Raw genomic sequence first — 23794 nt, forward strand, 5'->3', positions numbered from 1 at the left:
TTCGAAATCAGCAGTTGACGTGCAGCCAGCAAGGCGTGTGGTCGTCGGTGTCGCGAGTCTCGCGTAGGGGGCGAGCATGGAGTGATCCGCACAACGTATTGAGATGGCTGCAATACCGGGCACTCTCGTCGTCTACTAAGCTGGCGAGATCTTCAGTGGCACTCCGTCAACTTCCACAAGTGTACCAAGAGCTGGCCTGGTCTGTCTCGAACTATTTATTGTGGCTCTTTTACTGTTGTTTTATTGAAACCATATTTTAATATTTGTAGTAGTGTGGGCTGTTTCGCAATTTTAAATTCAGAAGTGCGACTATGATCGCTTTCTTGCAAATTTTCTCTGTATCTCCTTCAGTTGCATCATGTTGTTAATTTATTTTTATTCCGCGTATTCGTTTTTTGTTTGTACCTCTTGCAGTGTACATTTAGAGCATAGTTTGTTTTAGAGCCGTTATTTTTCATCGCGTATCAGTGTTTTCATCTCTGTTATTTTTGTAATTTCTTGCTATTGCCCTTGTTTTAATTAAATGATTGTTCGTGTTCTACAAAATCTCCGTGTCTGCTCTACGAGTGCGTTGGTCAGGCTCATACATCACTACACGTGCAACCTCGCACGGGTCGACCGACCTGCAAATAAATTTGAAATGCACCACTTTGAGGCCTTTCAGGCGTCGCAGGCCGAAGCGTGAAGTGGAAGCCTACGAGTCTGCCGCACGTCGATTGTTGGATCGTCGGTGCCTCACCCGAAGTGTTAGACAATATTCAATAGCTTCATCCCCTTCTAGCCTAACACCCTGAGCTGTATAAACATCTGCTCTTGGTTTGAATCATTATGTAGAGAGTTTACGTGGTTCCAAAATATTGCAGCTGCCTTTTTATCCTTTTTACGTAGTTCTGACAGCCACTGAGCCCCATTACCTGCAATATTTTCATTGATCAGAAGGAATGCTTTACTTCTACAACTCAGAAAGATATCCCATTTTCTTTCAACATCATCTGCCGGTTCACCCCGCTGCTGAGCACGTCTGTTTCCTAGAGGCTTTCTGACATTTTGCCATGGCTCCCTTGACTTCCTGATTCCACAAACTCTTGGGTCTGTGTCTCCTTTTCCGGAGTCACTTGTCTGCCTTAGCAAGCTCTTGCTCAAACAGTCTAGCTAGATTTGTGAACTGCCACACAGTTTTATTATCCTCAGTGAATAATTTCTTAATTTGTTCAGTAGCTATTTCTATTTGCCTTTCAGAATAAACATTGCCCCTGTAGTTGCTCATATTGTGTTTTTCACACTTTCATTGTTTTTTCAAAACTTTGCTTGATACGTTTGTGATCACTACCCAGTCTTCTAGAGCCACATTCATCTCTGTGCATTCCCCCGAGTATATCATACATCCTATGAGACATCAGTGCATAATCTATCATCGACTGCGCACTTAGTATACCACCCATGTTATCTGCCCTTCAGACTTTTCAGTACAGTTGCAAATAATCAAATGATATGCCTTTCAGAATCCATGACCACTTTTTGCCTGTTGGGTCAGTATACCCAACTATATCTTATATATGCGCATTCAGATCGCCGCGTTTTTTTCTTAAGTTTTGTTATCGCCCCGTTACACTACATAATTCTCAGCGCCAACCGCGCCTTCACTGCTCGAGAAGCTTCAGGACAGCAGTAGGTCATTTCGTGAAGATCACAACCACTTCGCGAACAGAACAGTATATTCTGGAACCTACGTCACCGCTAGCGAGAACGCTAGAACATTCTATGGCAAGCGTATAAATACCGACGCGCTTCGCCGTTTGTCAGTTGATCGACGGCCGACGCTCTGTTTGCCTCTATCAGTGCCAGTGTCCTTCTGTAATCTGACTTTTCTCGCGTGGCCAAAAGTTCGGCCCGAATATACAGTTTCATTTGCGACCTAACGTCACGACGTCGTGACAACAGATGGAGGTGCTGCCTCTTTCATGTACCAGACGCCTCCGTCAACCATGAACCCAGCCCAAGGCAGAGCGAAGACATCAACGCCAATCTCGAGCAACGAACAAGCCGCCGGCAACTTGGTCTAACTCCAAAGTACGGACGTCTACCAGTAAATACCCGCGAAACCATGACCTGAACCTCAGACATGACGACAGTGCAAGCTCCTGTGGAACTCACACGGATTTAGCTCCTGCAACCCAAGGAGCCTTCAACTTTTCGCGGAACATTCCTCAAAGACCCGAAAAATTGGCCTAAGATATACGGCCATGTCACGGCGCTTAACAAGTGGAGCACCGAGGACAAGCTGCGAGATGCATACTTTTACCTACAAGACTCGGCAAAAACATGCTTTGAAAACCAAGAGTCTTCACTTCAAACCTGAGACGATTTCCACAGCGCACTCCTGTACACCTTCGCGAGTAGCATCCGCAAGGGGAGGGCTGCTTCTTTGTTGGAAACCCGGGTGCAACTCCCAAATAAAAAAGTCGCTGTCTTCACGGAAGAGATGAACCGATTATTCAGGATTGCCGATGCTGAAATGGCTGAATACAAAGAAGTTCGGCTGCTTATGCAGGGTGGTAAACAAAAACTCTTCGCAGGACTTGTCCGCAACCCACCTACGACGGTCGCCGAGTTCCTCGTTGAAGCTACAAATATAGAAAAGGCACTTGAGATGCGGACAAGACACTACGACTACCGCTCAAGGACAATGGGCTATGCTGACGTTCAAGCCCACAGATGCGCGAGAGCATCCGCGTGGTTTTGCGTGAAGAGTTGCGTAAGTTGTTTTCGTAAGCAGCCCCGAGTGGGCCAGATCACTGACATTGTTCCTGAAGAAGTCGAGCAAGCATCAGGAATTCCCGAACCTGCAGCGCAGTTTCATCCGGAGGCTATAGGCAACGCTGCTACCGTGCATCGTAGCGCGCTTAACCACGCCCACGTCAAAACGCCGTACTACCAGTGTTCCACCGCCAGACACCACGGCCAGACACCACCACCACCACCACCAACGCCATGCCATCCACTTGCAGGCCTGCGCGACGCACTGAGGAAGACAGACATGTGGCGCACCCCTGATCCCCGCCTACTTTACTATCACTGCGGGGAAGCTGGCCACACCTACCACCGCTGCCAGTACCGACAGATGGCACTGCGTGGCTTCACCGCCTATGCACCACGTCTGCAGCCTAGAGAACGGCCACGTGACATCACCGACTACATGGCAGGAACGCAATGGACATTACGAAGTCCTTCCTGTTCACCACCGCCCAGCCGCCTCCTGTCACCGCACCAACGGCATTACTCTGGCCCAACGTGGGGCGGTCTTTTAGCCCGTATCCAGGACTAAGACCAGCAACCGATACAGGTGTGGTTGATGTGCGACAAACTAACGAAGATCCTCCTCTGACGGCAACACCATGATGAAGCTTTCTGAATACGATGCCAACCAGGCAAAGTCCTGACGACAAAAGCTCACTTACCGAAGGTGACCTGACAATGCAACATGGACGCAGTGGAACAAGCCGACGCAGCCATGACCTGACACCATGGCTTAACTGCAACGGCAGACGGTGAACTAGTGACCTCGGCGTTCTTACTGATGGCCACGGTGTGATCGCTCTCGTCGGTACTGGAGCCGACTTTTCCATCATCAGTAGGTCGTTCAGCGCGAATTTGAAGAAAGTTAGGACAGCTAGGGAAGGCCACAAAATCCGCGCAGTCGGAGGTCATCTAGTAACACCGGCAGGAATCTGCACGGTGAGAGTCACCATTAACGGCCATATTTATCCCGCAGACTTTCTAGTCCTACAGCGTTGCTCGAGGAATGTCATCCTTGACATGGACTTCTTATGCATCCTTGGTGCAGTCATCAACCTGAGAACAAAGTCGATAACGTTATCTACAAAAGAAGCCCTACCGCCACGCATGCCGCCAGGGAACCACGCCTTGAATGTGCTGAAAGAACAAGTCACTATTCGGCCTCGCTCCGGCATGATTATTTCAGTCGGTGCTCCAAAATCACCTGACATAGAAGGTGTCGTTAAAGGCAGTAAGCATTCGTTGGTCACCCGCAATATTTGCGTCGCAAGAGTAATTGCCGAGCTGCGGGGAGGCAAAGCAACAGATTTCATGAATTTCAGCAATGAGACAAACACGTGAAGAAAGGAATGATGGTTGCATACATCGAAGACATTGTAGAAGCCACCAGTGCTTTCGCCCTCGCTGATTCTGTAGAACTTGCTCGGAGGAACCAAGCCCCTCCCTCAGCTTTCGACGTCAATCCTAGCCTTCCGAACCATAAACAAAATCAAGTCAAGAGTCTGCACTTGCAATACAAAGATTGCCTCTCGTCGTCGTCGTCAAAATTCGGCTGACCCCAACCACGAAACAGCGCATCATAACAGAGAAAAATTCCAAACCACTCCGTCAGAGTCCTTTCAGGGTTTTAACGTGAGAACGCGAGGCCATAAGAGACAAGTTGACGGAATGCTACGAGATGACATCATCCAGCCGTCCAAGAGTTCATAGGCATCCTGTTGGTGAAGAAAAAAAATGGAACCCTAAGTTTCTGCGTCGATAATCACCGCCTGAACGAAATCACAAAAAAGATGTGCATTCTCTTCCACGAATTGATGACGCACTGAATCAACTCGGTAACGTGAAGTGCTTTTCGTCGATAGACCTCAAGACTGGCTATTGGCAAATCAAAGTCGACGAAAGAGGCTGAGAGACTTCTTCGAGTTTAAAGTGATGCCCTTCGGTCTTTGCTCAGCACCTGCCGCTTTTCAACGCGTTATGGATACAGTTCTGACAGGATTGAAGTGGCAAACTCGCCTTGTGTACTTGGACGATGCCGTCATGTTTTCCTTGAGTTTCGACGAACATCTTCGGCGTCTCGAAGCTGTACTTCAAGTCATCAAGACGTCCTGACTGACCCTGAAGCCAGAAAAGCGCAGATTCGCGTACGGGGAGCTCTTGTTCCTGGGACGTGTGATCAGCAAGTATGGAGTCTGCCCCGATCCACGGAAAACAACCGCCATCGTCGACTTCACGTCACCAACTTACAAGAAGTCGTTGCGCCAATGTCTAGGCCTATGCGTCTATTACAGCCGGTTCGCCAAAAACTTCCCCCGCATCGCCAATCCACTCATAAACTTACCAGAGCCAGCGTGGAGTTCAAGTGGGAAACATCGCAGGAAGAAGCTTTTCAGCAACTCCAACAACGCCACCAGACGCCTCCGTTACTTGCCCATTTTGACGAATTCGGTGAGACAAAAATACCCGCTGATACAAGTAACGTAGGTCTCAGCGCCGTTCTTGTGCAGAGGGCTGACGGACTGGAAAGGATTGTTAGTTATGCCAGCCGATAACTATCCAAAGCAGAAGCCAATTATTCCACAACAGAAAAAGAGTGCCTCGCCATCACCTGGGCTACGTCGAAATTTCGCCTCTACTTCTACGGCACGCCCTTCAAAGTTGTGAGCGACCCCCATGCATTGTGTTGGATAGCTACCATGAAGGATCTTTCAGGTCGCCTCGCGCAATGGAGTCTGAGACTTCAAGATAAAGACATTACCATCGCTTACAGGTTCAGCCAAAGGCACTCCGACGCGCAGTGCCTCTCTCGTGACTGCGTATATCGTATTTTGTTGTTGTATTATTGCTCTAATGTAATTTATTGCTTAGAGTTTCTTGCATTACTGTTGTACTTTCATTTTCTGTTAAAGCATCGGGACGATGCCTTTTTCAGGGAGGGGATGACACGTATCTTTTCTCAAGCTTTGTTATCACCCCGTTTACAGTACGTAATTCTCAGCGGGAACCACGCCTGCAGTGTTCGAGAAGTTTCCCGACTGTAGTAGATTATTTCGTTAGGATCACGCCCACTCCGCGAGTATTACAGATCCTTCTGGAAGCTACGTCACCACTAGCGATGACGCTAGAACATTCGGTAGCAAGTGTATAAATGCCGGCACGCTTCGCCGCTTGTCAATCAATCGACGGCTAACGCTCTGTTCGCCGCAACCAGTGCAAGTGTCCTGCTGTGATATGACTTTCCTTGCGTGGCCACAAGTTAGGCTCGAATAAACATTTCCATTTTCGATCTGAAGTGTGCTCCCTTCGTAAACGTCACGACGCCGTGACAGTATCTCTTAGTATAATTATCTCGCACTCTCCTCCTAATTCCCCAATGTCAGTTATACACGCCACCATTGCCTGCTTTTCCACTCTGGCCTTTGCTGCCGTCCACAAGTACACCGAAACATGAAGTGTCATCTGCCCAGCTACTTTTCCTTTTAACCATAAACATTCCCTGCATCACTGCTTGACTATTTTCACAGCCAATACTTTTGTGTATAAACGTCCTAATTCCACCCCTCTTTTTGATGCCTTCTGTTCTATTGCAATATTCTCATACATTGTACGGATTGCAATGTGGTTGCTCCATGTCCCGAAGATGTGTCTCCACAAACCCATATACCGTTGCTCCTCTTGCCTTAACGTCTCTTCAATCTATTCGCACTTTAACTCCCTCTTCCGTTGTATCAATCACAGACCCTTTGTTATTCAAGACTGCAATTTCTCAGCAATGCTTGTAACTATACGCAGTTTCCATTATCTATCTTTGTCTTGTATGTGCTTGAATTCTTATACATTTTTAGTTGACTTATGTTGCCTTCCTGATTTGCGCATCTGATACTTGTTTCTTTATTTTGTCTTTTTTTCTTGTGTGTTATATATGTTGTACCCACCCCCTCTGTAATGCCCTACGGGCCCTGAGGGTATTCTAATAAATAAATAAATAAACCTATTCTTGCCACCCTGCATGTTAATATACCATATGTTCGATTTAGCTCGACCATAGTGCTTACGTTGGTTTCTCCTCCCATGGACTCCATGTGACTTCATCATTGGTGCCCCTTTAGAATCGTCTTTGGCTGCACTGTTTGCCTCAGGGCTCTAGGCCCCTTAAAAAGCGGTGGCTTGATGACCTAATTTATTAGCAAGCCTCCTGCCCGTCGCACCACTGTAGTGAATTCCAGGTTGTGCAAAGAAGTGATCACCGGGCTCGTATGGTTCACATCCAGTACGCTGTGTCCGAGCTGCCCGCCCTTGTGACACTGTTAGACCCACCACCCTCATTTCGATCCCACGAGACAACCCCCCCCCCCCCCCCCGACTTCTGAGACTGGTCACGTGCACACTCCCAGAGGCGTCTCAGAGTTTATGCAAACCGCCCTGTAACTGTCTCTGAAAGCTCTGACTTTTTTTTCAGTGCATCATTGCCATGGATAATGAACAATGACGAGATTCCCGTCCTCCATGCGGTCCTGCACAACCTCAGAGCTTTGGCCAGTGCATCTACTTTCACTTCCCTTACTTGGACTCCACTCTCACCCTTCTGCCTTCCTTCACTCTCGTGGGAACGCCATTCCTAACCCTGGCCACGTTGGAGTCTCCCATCACTAGGACCCTTCTACACTCCAATCACTGGCTTCCGGTTCGCGACGGCATCCCAGTTTGCTCCCTCTGTTTCTCTCTTCGCCGTGAGTCTCGCGTTCCTGCCCTGTTCAAAGACTGCCACACCACAGAGCTGTATGTTCTCGGAGCCTCCCTGCTGTGACCATACTGCGGCCCTCTGATCTCCCTTCCCGCCTGTTTCCCTCTCTGCCACCAACGCCTTCCAGTTCACACCGCTCGGGACCGGGGCAAAGCGTCATTACCTCCTTTACCTCGAACTCGGCCCGCTCTTCCCGTTATTTTCTAAGGTTGCCTTCCATTTGCTCTAATAGGCTTGTGGCAGCCTCTTCTCACTCCTGCGACACTCCCAGCTGTTCCTGGAGCTCCATGGTCTGCTCCCGTACCACCTTCAGCTCCCCCTGCAGCCCCTCCTGCTAGCCTCCATGCAATGCACGGCCACCTTCAGTGCCTCGTGCAGCCTGCACATGAACCTCACCTTCTCCTCGTTGGCCAAACTCGTGAAAACTGTCTCGTCCAGGAGATAACACGATATGGTTCTGACACCAACCTCATAGCACACGCTGCGCACTCGCTATAACAGAGGCCATCCCTCAATTTGCTGAGATTACCGCCAGATGGCGCTCATGTCTCACGCAGAGCTTCGAAAGTACTATTCAACAATTTCCTCGTGCAAAACATAAAAAATAAACGGCTTATTCACTTTCTCCAAACGATAGACTATCGTCTTTTGCAGTCAAACATGCAGTTGCGGGGCCAATTTTTTTATTCTTAGCTTGTCATCGACCATTAGAGAGTGCAAAGAAAAGACCAGAAGGTAAACATCTGTCGCTCGGAATCATCAAACTAGAAACCTCTTGATTCACAGCGCACGGCGATAACCACTACACCCCTATACGTAAGTTGTCTGGAATGCTAACGGCAAGCCATTTATATACACCATACACCGTGTGGCAGTTCTCAGAGCTTCGAAACTTTAGCGCATTTTCGTTATTAGTGGCGAGATCGTGCGATCGGCTCACGTTGGGTGTGCTCTAAAGGCCGTCGCCTACACGAAGCACAGCCTCCATGGAGCGTGGTCTTCTGCACGCGCGCTTATCAGACTCGTTTCGGGAGAGAACAAAGGTTACTCCACAAGCTGCCATGACCGTGCTTACGCAAAGAGCACGCTGCTGGTGCACGACGCATGAAGAATTGTGACAGTTGTTCGCGCTTGTCCAGTGTATACTAGTGCGTTCGTTCCATGCCTCTTTCTTTCTGTTTGAACAGCGTGCTTCAAGTGTCGAGCTGTGACAGTTTGAGTCCGTGCATGGCCCGTGTATTGCAATTTCATGTGTTCTTTCTGCTTAAGGTGTGGGCTGCAAGTTTCGAGCTGCTTGGCACTCTGTACGTGACTGCCATTTGTTGTTGTTGCTGAAACTATGCACAATAAACACTTAATTACTTCAGTAAGTACACGTTTCACTTTCGTGTTCTACAGATTTATTTATACGGGGATCAGCCACAGTCTTTTATTGGGAGTTTTCACTGTCGTTATCATAACCAGCTCTAAACACTACTGTACATGTGTGCTGCATCGAACACAACTTTCCAAGTGGGAGCACGATCTTTGTTATTATTTTCCTGTGTGCTTCTTTCAGTGTCCATCATGTAGAGGTATTTTAATAACATGCCGCGTTGCCTGTTTGTACTTTTCTGTGCCTGTATTTATCCACCCATTCTTTACTTTCTTTTGTAATTCTTTTTTAATCGCGCATGCTATTCGTATCTCTTGGTTCACTTCATACATCTTTCTGTGGCCCTCGTTTTATTTAAACGCTTGTTTGCTCTTTCCTATAAATGTCAATGAGTCTGCCAGTCATCCTTAACACTTCTGCACGTGCAACCCATCCAGGGCATGGGCGTCGGCAGAAGGCAGCAAAAGCGAACTGCCCATCTCAAGCCACACCATCACTGCCCCATCTCCAACTGAAACAACGTCTCGTCTCTCCCTCAGCAGTGAAGCAAGATGGGTTTACACTCTCGAAAAGAAAATCCTTCTGACGCCCGTGCTTCCGGGGAGGTAAAAACTTGAAGCAAAAATTAAAATGTACGGCTTTGAGGCCTTTGAGGCGCCGCAGGTGAAAAGTATAAGTTTTCGAGTCTGCACGCAACACCATTCGGCGCGGTCTCACCGATGTGTGTGACACCCGATACGCTTTGATGGTCACAGGATCTGCATTTAGTTTGGTGGTTTGTCACTGGCGTATTGCAGTAGCCCTACACTTATCCGTGATAATCACACACGCGAGAGGCTCTCGTTTAGTAAATAAGTAGTGAATTATGATTGGGCTCCAATTTTGAAAGCAAGTTAAGGCTGTTCGTAAAAGAACAGCCCTGAAGCATTGGAAAACAGTTGCTCCAGTGACAGGCAGGTTATCAAGTGCCCTAAAATGTTTCAAAAGCATCTGTAATAATCTGTTTACGTAGTAACAAGCCATGTTTCACGCTCTCTCCGCATGTGGCTTAACGCGGCGTTCATCTCTGCTTTCTTGAGTGTGACAACTCCTACGATATTTGCGTTTCCGTGAAAGCCATGGTAACGGTACCTCCGCTGTATGATCGCATTATGCGCTAGTCTGCTATCTGGAGCTGTTAGTATATCAATGGTTGGATGCGCGTTGCTCATGCGTAGGAAATCACCTCACAGCATCCGAAGACTCGGTGCCTTCCTGCCAGCTTGTTCTCTTTTCTTGTTTTCTTAATGGGCCCTTCACTAACTTCTAAACACACTGAGAATGAGCGTCTAGCGGCACTCATCTTTTTGGCAAGCTTCTCGACGCTGGAAGATGAGAGACATGACGATTGATTCATACGAAAGGAGTATTCGTTGTGAATAGTCTCCTACCCTGCTTTGCTCTCAAGTTATCCACTCGTTCTTCCCCTCTCGCATGACTATAGGCGCTTGACAGACCGGCAGATACCGTTTCGTCTTGCCCGTTTACGACTGCGCAAATAGAGATAACATCTCATAGCCAACGAGCATAAAATACTGGTAGGCTGAACGCTTATTTGTGAAATTGTACACGCGCCTTGAGGAGAAATAGGTGGTGAGGAGGCTATACCACGTGCGTATTGACGGCGAGAAAGGAGAAACGACTCTGTCGTACTTGAACTTGGAGGGCTTCAGAACCTCTTTGAGAAAGGCGCAAATATTTACGTGTAGAGATTCAGAACGCGAGACCAGGTCAGCTAAAATTGTGGAGCTCACTCATGAAATATATTTTGTGCTGTTGGATCACTCGGACTAAAACTCACCGAATTTTTATTGAGCCAGACGCAGTCGGACTCACACTCACGAAATTTTTCTTTGACTGGACTCACTTCGAACCATTGATTCGATATGTGGGGTTTACCGCCCCAAAACCACCATATGATCATGAGAGACACCGTAGTGGAGGGATCCGGAATTTTTGACCACCTACAACATTTCCGCCTCCATAGAAAATGCAGCCGCCGCAGCCGGAATTCGAACCCGCGACCAGCGGGACAGGAGCTGAGTACCTTAGCCCCTACACCCCCGTGGCGGGGCTGACTTCGAATCAAACTGAACAAAATGTTACTCACCCACCCTAACTCAGACTCATACGAATGGCTCAATCTGAGTCTCATCGAGTCGGTTAGTCTAGAATTAGCTTCTTCGATCATAGTATCATTGCTTATTAACACCAATATCTTATGTAATCAATTTTTTTTCTTGGTTTCATTTACACAGTACCTCCGAATGCTAGCTACGGGTGGTTGCAAACCAGTAAGGCCCCCTTTTTTTAACGAGATGACAACAGAAGATATACTTATTAGGAACTTCCTTAGAAGCGTGGGGAGGTAGAGGGAGTTTAAGGCATGTTCCTACGTAATTCAAGCCTCTGAATAATAAATATTGAAAGGGGTACGAATGATACCGCATTGGGATACGCGTGGGTAAACGTGAGTGTAAGCGTGAATACAGGTAGGGTTGTAGTAATGCTGAGGATCAGTATATAGCAGCGTTGCGGCGTTTCCACTCTAGAATTGGAATGGCTCTGGAATCTTTACACATGTTCGTGAACACGGAGTGGAATTGGAATCATAACTTGTTTAAACATGCTGGGCACGCAAGAACTATATGTAGCGGGAGAACTGCTCCTATGGGTTTAGTAGGATGTTTTTGCAACACGAGATATGCCACCAAACTGCGAACCCTCTATTTGGTAACATGTTTTACGTACTTTTGCAGTTCCTAATACATCTCACGACACTATATTTATAGTGTCGCGCATTCTCAAACGAACAAAACTTTCAAGATAATTTTTTTTACATTAAGGAATCGAAAAATTGGAATCAAGCGGTCCTGCTATTCCTGGAGTAGAAATGGACCATTTTTTTCATTCCATGGAATTAAAAGGAATCGAATTGCGGCAAATCTTATTTCCCCGGCATAGAATAGGAATGCAATTGAGGCGCCCATTCCGCAATACTGATAGATAGATAGGTCCATATGCTTATAGATAAGTATCTAAACCGTCAAACATAAAGGGAACTCACTGAGTTTCACTCACGCAATATCATTTTGAGTTCAATTAGTCTCACTCCTATAACTTTTCCTGAGCTGGACTCATTGCGTCTAACACTCACAAAAATTTCTTCAAGCGCACTCGCTCGGACTCAAGTTCACCAAAATATTACACACCCGGATTCACTCAAACTCATGGCTTCATAAGAGTCTGAGCGAATACTAGTGAGTCCTTTCATGATTGAGTTTCCTGACATACACGCGAGACAATATGTATACGTAAGCATGGCTTACTTACAATACACGGATGTGTCGTTGTAGGCGTAGTGGTGCACCCAGACGATCCACACAATACTCAGTGCTCGAAGACCATGGAACACCTGAAGCCTCCTCGTCTCTTCTTCCGCTGGCTCTACGACGACGAGGATCTTGCGCGCAGTTTCGTAAGCCGACAGACGGGTGAGTCTTCCGAATATGGGACCTGAAATACAGGCGGGGAACTTCAGTTCAAGCCGTACCATAGGTTGATTTTGTTCGCAAAACAATGCATTATATATATATATATATATATATATATATATATATATATATATATATATATATATATATATAAGGGAATAAGGGAAAGAAGTGTATACCTAAGGGCTCGTATTTCCGTGTTTTAACACAATATTATGAGATATAACAGACAGTAATGCCAAGGAATGTACAGGGGAAGTTATTAGAACCAATGGAATGTAAATAAGAAGAAAGAAGAAAGAAAAGTGGATGAAAAAATTACCAGCTGTGAGCAGGAATCGAACCTACAACCTTCGAATAACGCGTTCGGTGCTCTAACCATTGAGCTATCACAGCGGCCGTCCCTCCATCCACTTTTTGGGGTTTATATGTGAATTTAGAAGTAGGAGTGACAGTCAGCGCCATCTATAGGCCAAACAACGAGTGTGAAAACACTCTTATTCGCATGTTTGGCGTCACGTAGCACGTGAACTTATTATGAGCCGGCAGCTGATTAATTGTCCCTCTTATACAACCTAAACACACCAAGTCTGCCAGTACGAGACCCTCGTTCAGTGAAATAAGGGAAATAAGTGTATACCTAAGGGCTCGTATTTCCGTGTTTTAACACAATATTATGAGATATAACAGACAGTAATGCCAAGGAATGTACAGGGGAAGTTATTAGAACCAATGGAATGTAAATAAGAAGAAAGAAGAAAGAAAAGTGGATGAAAAAATTACCAGCTGTGAGCAGGAATCGAACCTACAACCTTCGAATAACGCGTTCGGTGCTCTAACCATTGAGCTATCACAGCGGCCGTCCCTCCATCCACTTTTTGGGGTTTATATGTGAATTTAGAAGTAGGAGTGACAGTCAGCGCCATCTATAGGCCAAACAACGAGTGTGAAAACACTCTTATTCGCATGTTTGGCGTCACGTAGCACGTGAACTTATTATGAGCCGGCAGCTGATTAATTGTCCCTCTTATACAACCTAAACACACCAAGTCTGCCAGTACGAGACCCTCGTTCAGTGAAATAAGGGAAATAAGTGTATACCTAAGGGCTCGTATTTCCGTGTTTTAACACAATATTAATGAGATATAACAGACAGTAATGCCAAGGAATGTACAGGGGAAGGTATTAGAACCAATGGAATGTAAATAAGAATAAAGAAGAAAGAAAAGTGGATGAAAAAATTACCAGCCAAACATGCGAATAAGAGTGTTTTCACACTCGTTGTTTGGCCTATATATGGCACTGACTGTCACTCCTACTTCTAAATTCACATATAAACCACAAAAAGTGGATAAAGGGACGGCCGCTGTGATAGCTCAGTGGTTAGAGCATCGAACGCGTTATTCGAAGGTCGTAGTTTCAATTCCTGCTCACAGCTGTTAATCTTTCATCCACTTTTATTTCTTCTTTCTTCTTTTTTACATTCCATTGGTTCTAATAACTTCGCCTGTACATTCCTTGGCATTACTGTCTGTTATATCTCATTAATATTGTGTTAAAACACGGAAATACGAGCCCTTAGGTATACACTTCTTTCCCTTATTTAATTGAACGAGGGTCTCGTACTGGCAGACATGGTGTGTTTAGGACGTATAAGAGGGACAATTATTCAGCTGCTCGCTCATAATAAGTTCACGTGCTACGTGACGCCAAACATGCGAATAAGAGTGTTTTCACACTCGTTGTTTGGCCTATAGATGGCGCTGACTGTCACTCCTACTTCTAAATTCACATATAAACCCCAAAAAGTGGATGGAGGGACGGCCGCCGTGATAGCTCAGTGGTTAGAGCATCGAACGCGTTATTCGAAGGTCGTAGGTTTGATTCCTGCTCACAGCTGGTAATTTTTTCATCCACTTTTCTTTCTTCTTTCTTCTTATTTACATTCCATTGGTTCTAATAACTTCCCCTGTACATTCCTTGTCATTACTGTCTGTTATATCTCATAAATATTGTATTGAAACACGGAAATACGAGCCCTTAGGTATACCCTTCTTTCCCTTATTTCATTGAACGAGGGTCTCGTACTGGCAGCCTTGGTGTGTTTAGGTTGTATAAGAGAGACAATTAATCAGCTGCCCGCTCATAATAAGTTCACGTGCTACGTGACGCCAAACATGCGAATAAGAGTGTTTTCACACTCGTTGTTTGGCCTATAGATGGCGCTGACTGTCACTCCTACTTCTAAATTCACATATAAACCCCAAAAAGTGGATGGAGGGACGGCCGCTGTTTTAGCTCAGTGGTTAGAGCATCGAACGCGTTATTCGAAGGTCGTAGGTTCGATTCCTGCTCACGGCTGGTAATTTTTTCATCCACTTTTCTTTCTTCTTTCTTCTTATTTACATTCCATTGGTTCTAATACCTTCCCCTGTACATTCCATGGCATTACTGTCTGTTATATCTGATTAATATTGTTTTAAAACACGGAAATACGAGCCCTTAGGTATACACTTCTTTCCCTTATTTTATTGAACGAGGGTCTCGTACTGGCAGACTTGGTGTGTTTAGGTTGTATAATAGGGACAATTAATCAGCTGCCCGCTCATAATAAGTTCACGTGCTACGTGACGCCAAACATGCGAATAAGAGTGTTTTCACACTCGTTGTTTGGCCTATATAAGGCGTTGACCGTCACTCCTACTTCTAAATTCACACAATAAACCCCAAAAAGTAATGAAGGGAAGGCCGCTGAGATAGCTCAGTATTAAAGAAAAAAAAAGCTGAGATAGCTCAGTGGTTAGAGCATCGAACGCGTTATTCGAAGGTCGTAGGTTCGATTCCTGCTCACAGCTGGTAATTTTTTCATGCGCTTTTCTTTCTTCTTTTTTTATTTACATTCCATTGGTTCTATTAACTTCCCCTGTACATTTCTTGGCATTACTGTCTGTTATATCTCATTAATATTGTGTTAAAACACGGAAATACGAGCCCTTAGGTATACACTTCTTTCCCTTATTTCATTTAACGAGGGTCTCGTACTGGCAGACTTGGTGTGTTTAGGTTGTATAAGAGGGACAATCAATCAGCTGCCCGCTCATAATAGGTTCACGTGCTACGTGACGCCAAACATGCGAATAAATGTGTTTTCACACTCGTTGTTTGGCCTATAGATGGCGCTGACTGTCACTCCTACTTTTAAATTCACATATGAACCCCAAAAAGTGGATGGAGGGACGGTCGTTTTGATGGCTCAGTGGTTAGAGCATCGAACGCGTTATTCGAAGGTCGTAGGTTCGATTCCTGCTCACAGATGGTAATTTTTTATCCACTTTTCTTTCTTCTTTCTTCTTATTTACATTCCATTGGTTCTAATAACTTACCCTGTACATTCCTTGGCATTACTGCCTGTTATATCTCATTGATATTGCCACGCTGTGTTGGTGGCAGAAGACGAGAGCGAAGAAGTCAATGGCAGCTCTGGCTGAGTAAACAGTCCTCCACTTCGAGTTCCTGCCTATCGTTTCCTCTCGCGACAGACTGGTGGACGTGCTGGGTACTGTACTGCAACGTCTTATGCCTGCTGGTCCTGAACCAGAAGCAACCACCGCCAGTGCACCAGGATCTGCTGATATCTATCGAAGCAGCCGCCGCCTTCAAGGACTACCGCCACAGTACGGCCCCTTGGCAAGTTCCGTGAGGACAATGTTTGCCACATCCGCGACCCAAACCGAGCATGACCCACTCGCTAGCGTACCCTGTGTCATCAACACGCCTCGCACACCCAACCCATTCCACGGGGATGCCAGTGAGGATGTCGAAGACTGGCTTGACCATTTTGACCAAGTCGCTGCCATCAACGACTGGGACAATCGCCGTAAGTTGAAGAACGTGTATATCTCCCTCTTAGACGCGGCAAGAGTGTAGTATAAGAACCACGAAACCTCATTCACAAGTTGGCAGGAGTTCCATCGGCAGCTTCGCGAGGCGTTCAGTAACCCCGAACGGAAAGAGAGAGCGGAGCAGGCACTCTCTTCGCGATTTCAAATGCCGAACGAGAGCGTCGCCATGTTTGTCGAAGAAATGTCGCGATTGTTTCGACGGGCTGACCCCCACATGCCAGAAGACAAGAAAGTGCGCCTGCTAATGCGAGGCGTAAAGGAGCAACTTTTTGCGGGCCTTGTGCGCAACCCTCCTACGACCGTGTCCGAGTTCATACGTGAGGCCACAATTATGGAGCGCATGCTTCGGCAGCGGGTGTCGCAGTATGAGCGTCAGACGGCTATGTCCGCTGCGTGCTCGCTTATACCAGGAGGTGATAACAGGGAGGTCCTCACAGAACTCGTACGGCAAGTTGTACGAGAAGAACTTCGGAAATTTTATGCAGCGTCCCCTCCCAGTAGCGCTGCTCTTACGGACGTCGTTCGGAACGAAATCAGGCAGTTCGTTCACTCTGCACCACAATCGCAAGTCGAACCTCCCACGCTTTCCTACGCGGATGCCCTACGCGTCTCTACGCCACCGACGGCACATTTTGTTCATGCACCTACCGGGACCCCAAGACGCTTTCAAAGTCCAGCCCGTCGCCTGCCTTCTCAGACCGATTTTCGTCCTGGCCCGCGGAAGTCCACCGTCTGGCGTGCACCCGACAATCGTCCTTTGTGCTACCATTGTGGCGAAGTTGGACACATGTACCGCGACTGTTACTACCGACGAATAGGCCTACGCGGATTCCACCCAGATGCTCGTTGTCCACGCTATGGTGAGCGCCCACAGGAAATTGCGGATTACTTGGAGGGTAGTCATCACGCCCCTGTCCCGCCGCGACGACAGTCACGGTCACCATCACCCCGTCCGTCTACATCAACGCATCGCGCCCGACCCGCCTTTGGGTCCCCTGGTGTCAGTGGCGCAAGCCCACGCCGGGGAAACTGAAAACGGCGACCTCCGGAGGTGAGGCCGCTGTCACGCGAACCGACAAATACCCTCCGCCGCTGCCTTACGACGTGCCGTTAAAGCCTGTTTGTGAAACCGCCAACAGAACGTCCGCTGCCATTACTGTTTCCGTCGGCTGTTATCCGGTGACTGCGCTTGTCGACACGGGAGCTGATTACTCGGTGATGAGTGCTTCATTGGCCACCCGTCTACACAAGGTGCTGACAACGTGGGACGGCCCTCAACTAATCACCGCTGGAGGACACCTCGTATCCCCAATAGGAAGGTGCACCGCCGGGCTTGAGATTTGTGCGTCGGCTTTTGTAGCATCATTCCTTGTACTGCCCAATTGTTCTCGGCCGGTCATTTTGGGCATGGATTTTCTGCAAGAGTATGGAGCGATAATTAATCTGCGTGATTTGTTCGTCAGTTTTGTTAACTGTGTTTCTCCAGATTCCGACATCGAGAACGAACATCGTGGCGTGGCCTTACGCGTAGTCGATGATTGCGTCACGTTGCCACCTCGCAGTAGTATCTTCGTGCTTGTTGAGTGTCCACGGGAGCAGTCGATTACGGGCATCGCCGAAAGTAACCTGACGTTATTGCTTGATAGGGAAGTGGCAATTGCTCGAAGCCTCATTCAACTGCGAAATGGCCAGACTATGGTTTTAGTTACGAACTTCAATGGAGAACACAGGCATTTTGCGAAACGCACAACCATAGCTTACTTGGAGGCATTGGATGATTTGGACGCCTTCCCTTTGATTACGACGATCTCGACTGAGAACAGCTGCGATACTGACGTGACTAGTCGCCTCAACGTCAATCGCCAGTTGGAAGAACCTAAGAGGGCAAGGCTCCTCAGTCTCCTCTCATCCTTTAGTGACTGTTTTGCCACTACTTCGAAAGTCCGGCAGACTCCTTTAATCAAGCACAGAATTATCACTGAGCCCAACGTGCAACCCGTGCGCCAACATGCTTACCGCGTGTCGCAGAAGGAGCAAGATGCTATACGTCATCAAGTAAAACAAATGCTCGACGACGACGTAATTCAACCATCGACTAGTCCTTGGGCGTCACCAGTTGTTCTGGTTAAAAAGAAAGATGGTTCATTACGATTCTGCGTCGACTACCGCAAACTGAACAAGATAACGAAAAAAGACGTATATCCTCTTCCTCGTATTGATGACTCCTTGGATCGCCTGCGACACGCCCGTTACTTCTCTTCCATGGATCTCCGTAGCGGATATTGGCAGATTGAAGTAGATGAACGGGACCGAGAAAAAACAGCGTTTATTACACCGGACGGTCTCTATGAATTTAAAGTACTCCCTTTTGGCCTGTGCTCCGCTCCAGCTACGTTCCAACGAATGATGGACACAGTTTTATGTGACTTGAAGTGGTACTCTTGTTTAGTGTATTTAGACGACGTAGTCGTTTTTTCTACAACTTTTGAACAGCACATTGAGCGGCTTGAGGCGGTTCTTCTGGCTATTCGCACTGCCGGCCTCTCTCTCAAACCGGAAAAGTGTTGTTTTGGATATGAGGAACTGAAATTCCTTGGCCACATTGTCAGCAGCAGTGGTGTTCGCCCCGATCCTGACAAGGCTATGGCAGTTGCTTTGTTCCCGATACCGAAAACAAAGCATGATGTACGCCGCTTTCTGGGACTTTGTGCTTATTACCGCCGCTTCGTGCCAAACTTTTCGAAAATCGCCGACCCTCTACTACAACTCGTCAAGGATGACGTCGCCTTCGTCTGTAGTCCCAAACAATCCCGCGCTTTTCGCGACCTTCAACAACGCCTACAAACGCCACCGATCCTAGGTCAATTCGACACCGAAGCAGACACAGAAGTCCGCACTGACGCGAGCAACCTTGGCCTCGGAGCTATTCTCGTGCAATATCAAGATGGCGTGGAACGCGTTATCGCCTACGCTAGCCGCACGTTGTCGTCTGCGGAGAAGAACTACTCGACGACTGAAAAAGAATGTCTGGCGGTTGTATGGGCCATAACGAAATTCAGGCCCTACTTGTACGGACGCCCCTTCCGAATCGTAAGTGACCACCACTCTCTCTGCTGGCTAGCGAATCTGAAAGATCCTTCGGCCCGTCTCGCAAGATGGAGCCTTCGGTTACAAGAGTTTGATATAACGATGGTTTTCAAGTCTGGCCAGAAACACACCGACGCTGACTGTCTTTCCCGCGCACCCGTCGAGGTCGCTGAAGAAGGCAATGATGAAGACTTCAGCTGCCTTGCTAATCTCGCATCATTAAACGTGGCTGAGCAGCAACGCGACGACTTAGAATTGCAACCACTGATCGAATACCTTGAGGGACCTCGCCCACAACCCCCACATCAGTTCGCGCGTGATTTGTCATCTTTCTGTTTACGCCAATGCATCCTCTACAAGCGCAACTTTCACTCAACGAAAACTGTTTACCTCCTCGTCGTTCCTGCTGCTCTCCGCGATGATGTTTTGCGTGCTAGTCACGACGAGCCATCGTCAGGACATCTTGGCTTCGCGCGTACTCTGGCGCGGATCAAGAACAAATACTACTGGCGGAAACTTACGAAAACCGTCCGGCAGTACGTCAAGACATGCACAGCCTGTCAGCGCCGCAAAACTCCAACGACGAAACCAGCCGGTCTGCTTCAGCCTTTGCGACCCCCCCACGAACCTTTTGAAAAGGTCGGGATGGATTTACTCGGCCCATTTCCGAAGTCTACGGCCGGTAACCGCTGGATTGTGGTTGCCACCGATTACTTGACCAGATACTACGAAACATAAGCCGCCCAGCGAGCAACTGCTTCCGAGGTGGCTAACTTCTTCATCAAGAACATCGTTCTCCGCCACGGTGCTCCCGCTGTCGTCATCACAGATCGTGGTACTGCTTTTACGGGACAGTTGCTCCGACAGATCCTGTTGCTGAGCGGCACGACGCACCGAACAGCAACTGCGTACCACCCACAGACTAACGGGTTAACCGAACGTCTTAACAAAATTATTGCAGATATGCTTTCGATGTATGTCGCCAAGGATCAGAAGAATTGGGATGAAATCCTCCCGTATAAAACATTTGCCTACAATACGGCTTTGCAGGAAACCACTGGCTTTGCTCCTTTTCGTCTGGTTTACGGCCGCGACGTCACCACAATGCTTGACACCATGCTGCAACCAACTCTGCCGGACACGATCACCCCGGACACAGATGTATTTGTTCAGCGTGCCGAAGACGCCCGGCCGCTGGCGCGCTTTCGCATTTTATCGCGGCAAAATCAAGATGCTCTCCGGTACAACACCCACCACAGAGCAGTAATATACGAACCCGGAGACCTAGTCTGGGTTTGGACTCCTATACGTCAACGTGGACGCTCAGAAAAATTGTTATGTCGGTACTTCGGACCCTACCGAGTTCTTCATCGCCTCGGCGAAGTGAACTACGAAGTTGTCCCAGCAGACACGTCACACCGTTCTCGCAGACCCCGCTCATCGGATGTGGTTCACGTCTCCAGGATGAAGCCGTACTATTCTCGTTGACTGCAAGACAAGAACCTTGTGATGTGGCAATATCCTTCAAGACAATTGCACATTACTTTCTTGCCTCTTTATTTTTCATCTCGTCCTTTTTCTTTTCAATGGACACAGACATTTCTTACTACCTTTCGTTGTTTTTCGGAGCCATGGCATTCATTCGATGCTTCTTCTTTTTTTTTTCATTGGGGAGAGGGTAATGCCACGCTGTGTTGGTGGCAGAAGACGAGAGCGAAGAAGTCAATGACAGCTCTGGCTGAGTAAACAGTCCTCCACTTCGAGTTCCTGCCTATCGTTTCCTCTCGCGACAATATTGTGTTAAAACACGGAAATACGAGCCCTTAGGTATACACTTCTTTCCCTTATTTCATTGAACGAGGGTCTCGTACTGGCAGACTTGGTGTGTTCAGGTTGTAGAAGAGGGACAATTAATCAGCTGCCCGCTCATAATGAGTTCACGTGCTACGTGACGCCAAACATGCGAATAAGAGTGTTTTCACACTCGTTGTTTGGCCTATAGATGGCGCTGGCTGTCACTCCTACTTCTAAATTCACATATAAACCCCAAAAAGTGGATGGAGGGACGGCCGCTGTGATAGCTCAGTGGTTAGAGCATCGAACGCGTTATTTGAAGGTCGTAGGTTCGATTCCTGCTCACAGCTGGTAATTTTTCATCCACTTTTCTTTCTTCTTTCTTCTTATATACATTCCATTGGTTTTAATACCTTCCCCTGTACATTCCTTGGCATTACTGTCTGTTAAATCTCATTAATATTGTATGTATATATATATATATATATATATATATATATATATATATATATATATATATATATATATATATATATATATATATATATATATATTGTCAGCGCTAAGAGCTTGAAGGAACGTATAAAGGGACGCGACTGTCAAAAATCTGAGAATAAGAAGGGCGCCTCCGCTGGCACGGGTTGCTCGTCTTCGTCTTTCTCGTTCACCGGCACAGAACTGACCTGCTGTTCACTGGCACAGAACACCAGGTGGCATTACTCCTCCTCCCAAGAGAGCATCGACCCGATGCTCAAACAAAAGTGTGCACAGCAGTGGGTTGAAGTAGGTAAGATAAAAAAACTTCAAACAAATTAGTGCACGAGAGAAAATGCGTCTTGGGCCCGGCAATCGGAAATAAACAGCATTCACTCTTCACATGAACAGTTAACTGGCACAATAAGAAAATTCGCATCACTGCGTAAAGTATGCTTTTAAGCGGACTACGTGTACAGTCTCGGGGCGTGGTAACCTGTGCTGGGATGATGGTGAGCATCCGTCTGGAACCACTTCGTAGTTCACGTCGCTCACACGTCTGAGTACTTTGTGAGGTCCAAAGTACTTCCTCAAGAGTTTCTTACTGAGACCTCACCGCCTAATGGGTGTCCAAGCCCAAACTTGGTCACCAGGTTCATAAATAACTTGTCGATGGTGGATCTTGTACCACCGTGCATCTGCGCACTGTTGAGTTCGGATGTGCACACAGGCCAGTTGACGTGCTTCCTCAGCGCGCTGAATGTACTCATTGATGTCGGGGGCTAATTGTTTGAGCTTGTCGATGTCCTCATATGGAATCATGGCGTCCGGCATAGTTCTAACATCTAGACCATAAACGAGTTGGAATGGCGTGAAGCGTGTAGTCTCCTGCGTTGCAGTGTTATACGCAAATGTTACGTACGGCAGGATGTAGTCCCACGTTTTGTGCTGCACATCCACGTACATAGAGATCATGTCGGCTTGCGTTTTGTTTAGCCTTTCTGTTAAACCATTACTCTGAGGGTTATATGCAGTGCTCTTTCGATGGGTTGTGTAACTCAACCTGAAGATATTATCCAACAGTTTCACTGTGAATGATGTCCCTCGATTATTGACGACATATGACGGCGCGCCATGCCGTAGCACAATTTGATGCATAAAAAAACTGGCAACTTCAGATGCGGTCCCTCGTGGCAACGCCTTCGTCTCAGTGTAACGCGTCAAATAATCAGTTGCGACGATAATCCATTTGTTGCCACAAGAATACAAAGGAAACGGGCCTAGGAGGTCCATCCCCACTTTTTCAAACGGTGTACGTGGTGGATTGATCGGTTGTAGATGACCTGCGGGCTTCAAATGTGGTGTCTTGCGACGCTGGAATTCACGGCATCCCTTCACGTAGCGTTTGACACAAGCAGACATTTTAGGCCACTAGTAGAGTTGTCGCACCCGATCCATAGTTCTCGAGTAGCCCAGATGGCCAGATGTGGGCTCGTCGTGGCAAGCTAATAAGACGTCATCGCGGAGAGCTTCAGGCACGACAAGAAGATGCGATCTGTCACCAGCACTAGTGTTCTTTTTGTATAAGACGCCATTTCGTAGGCAAAATGATGGCAATGTTCGCGACATTGGACGAAGAATGGGCGCGGTGCCACCTTTTAAATGATTTATAATCATTCTTAGATCGGCGTCATTTCGTTGATGAGACATCAGATCCGGTCCGCTGATAGTTACCACGAAGGCGCCGTCCTCTTTTGCGCTAGTACTGGCGGATTGAAGAGGTGCTCGTGACAGCGTGTCGGCGTCTTCTTGCTTTCTGCCTGACTTGAACACGATGGTGACATCAAATTCCTGTAGGCGTAGTCTCCATCGTGCTAATCGTCCTGAAGGGTCTCGTAGGTTGGTCAACCAGCACAAAGCTTGATGGTAAGTCACCACTTTAAATGGTCTTCCATAGAGATATGGCCTAAACTTTGTAAGTGCCCAAATGACCGCGAGACATTCTTTTTCTGATGTGGAATAGTTACATTCCGCGCGAGACAGTGTGCGACTTGCGTAGGCTATTACCCGTTCAATGCCATCTTGTCTT

At 47.3% G+C, this 23794-nt stretch overlaps 1 protein-coding gene across 1 annotated transcript in view; it reads right to left on the bottom strand.

The window, feature by feature from the left end:
* LOC119167683 (nose resistant to fluoxetine protein 6) overlaps positions 1 to 23794 on the bottom strand; it is a 192048-nt gene that overhangs the window by 77547 nt on the left and 90707 nt on the right. Inside the window, exon 6 of the mRNA XM_075865904.1 lies at positions 12288 to 12470. Coding sequence (XP_075722019.1) covers positions 12288 to 12470 — 183 coding nt within the window. The remainder of the gene's footprint in view (positions 1 to 12287; positions 12471 to 23794) is intronic.

Source organism: Rhipicephalus microplus, chromosome 6, assembly GCF_043290135.1.
Source record: "Rhipicephalus microplus isolate Deutch F79 chromosome 6, USDA_Rmic, whole genome shotgun sequence".
NCBI classification, from domain to species: domain Eukaryota; kingdom Metazoa; phylum Arthropoda; class Arachnida; order Ixodida; family Ixodidae; genus Rhipicephalus; species Rhipicephalus microplus.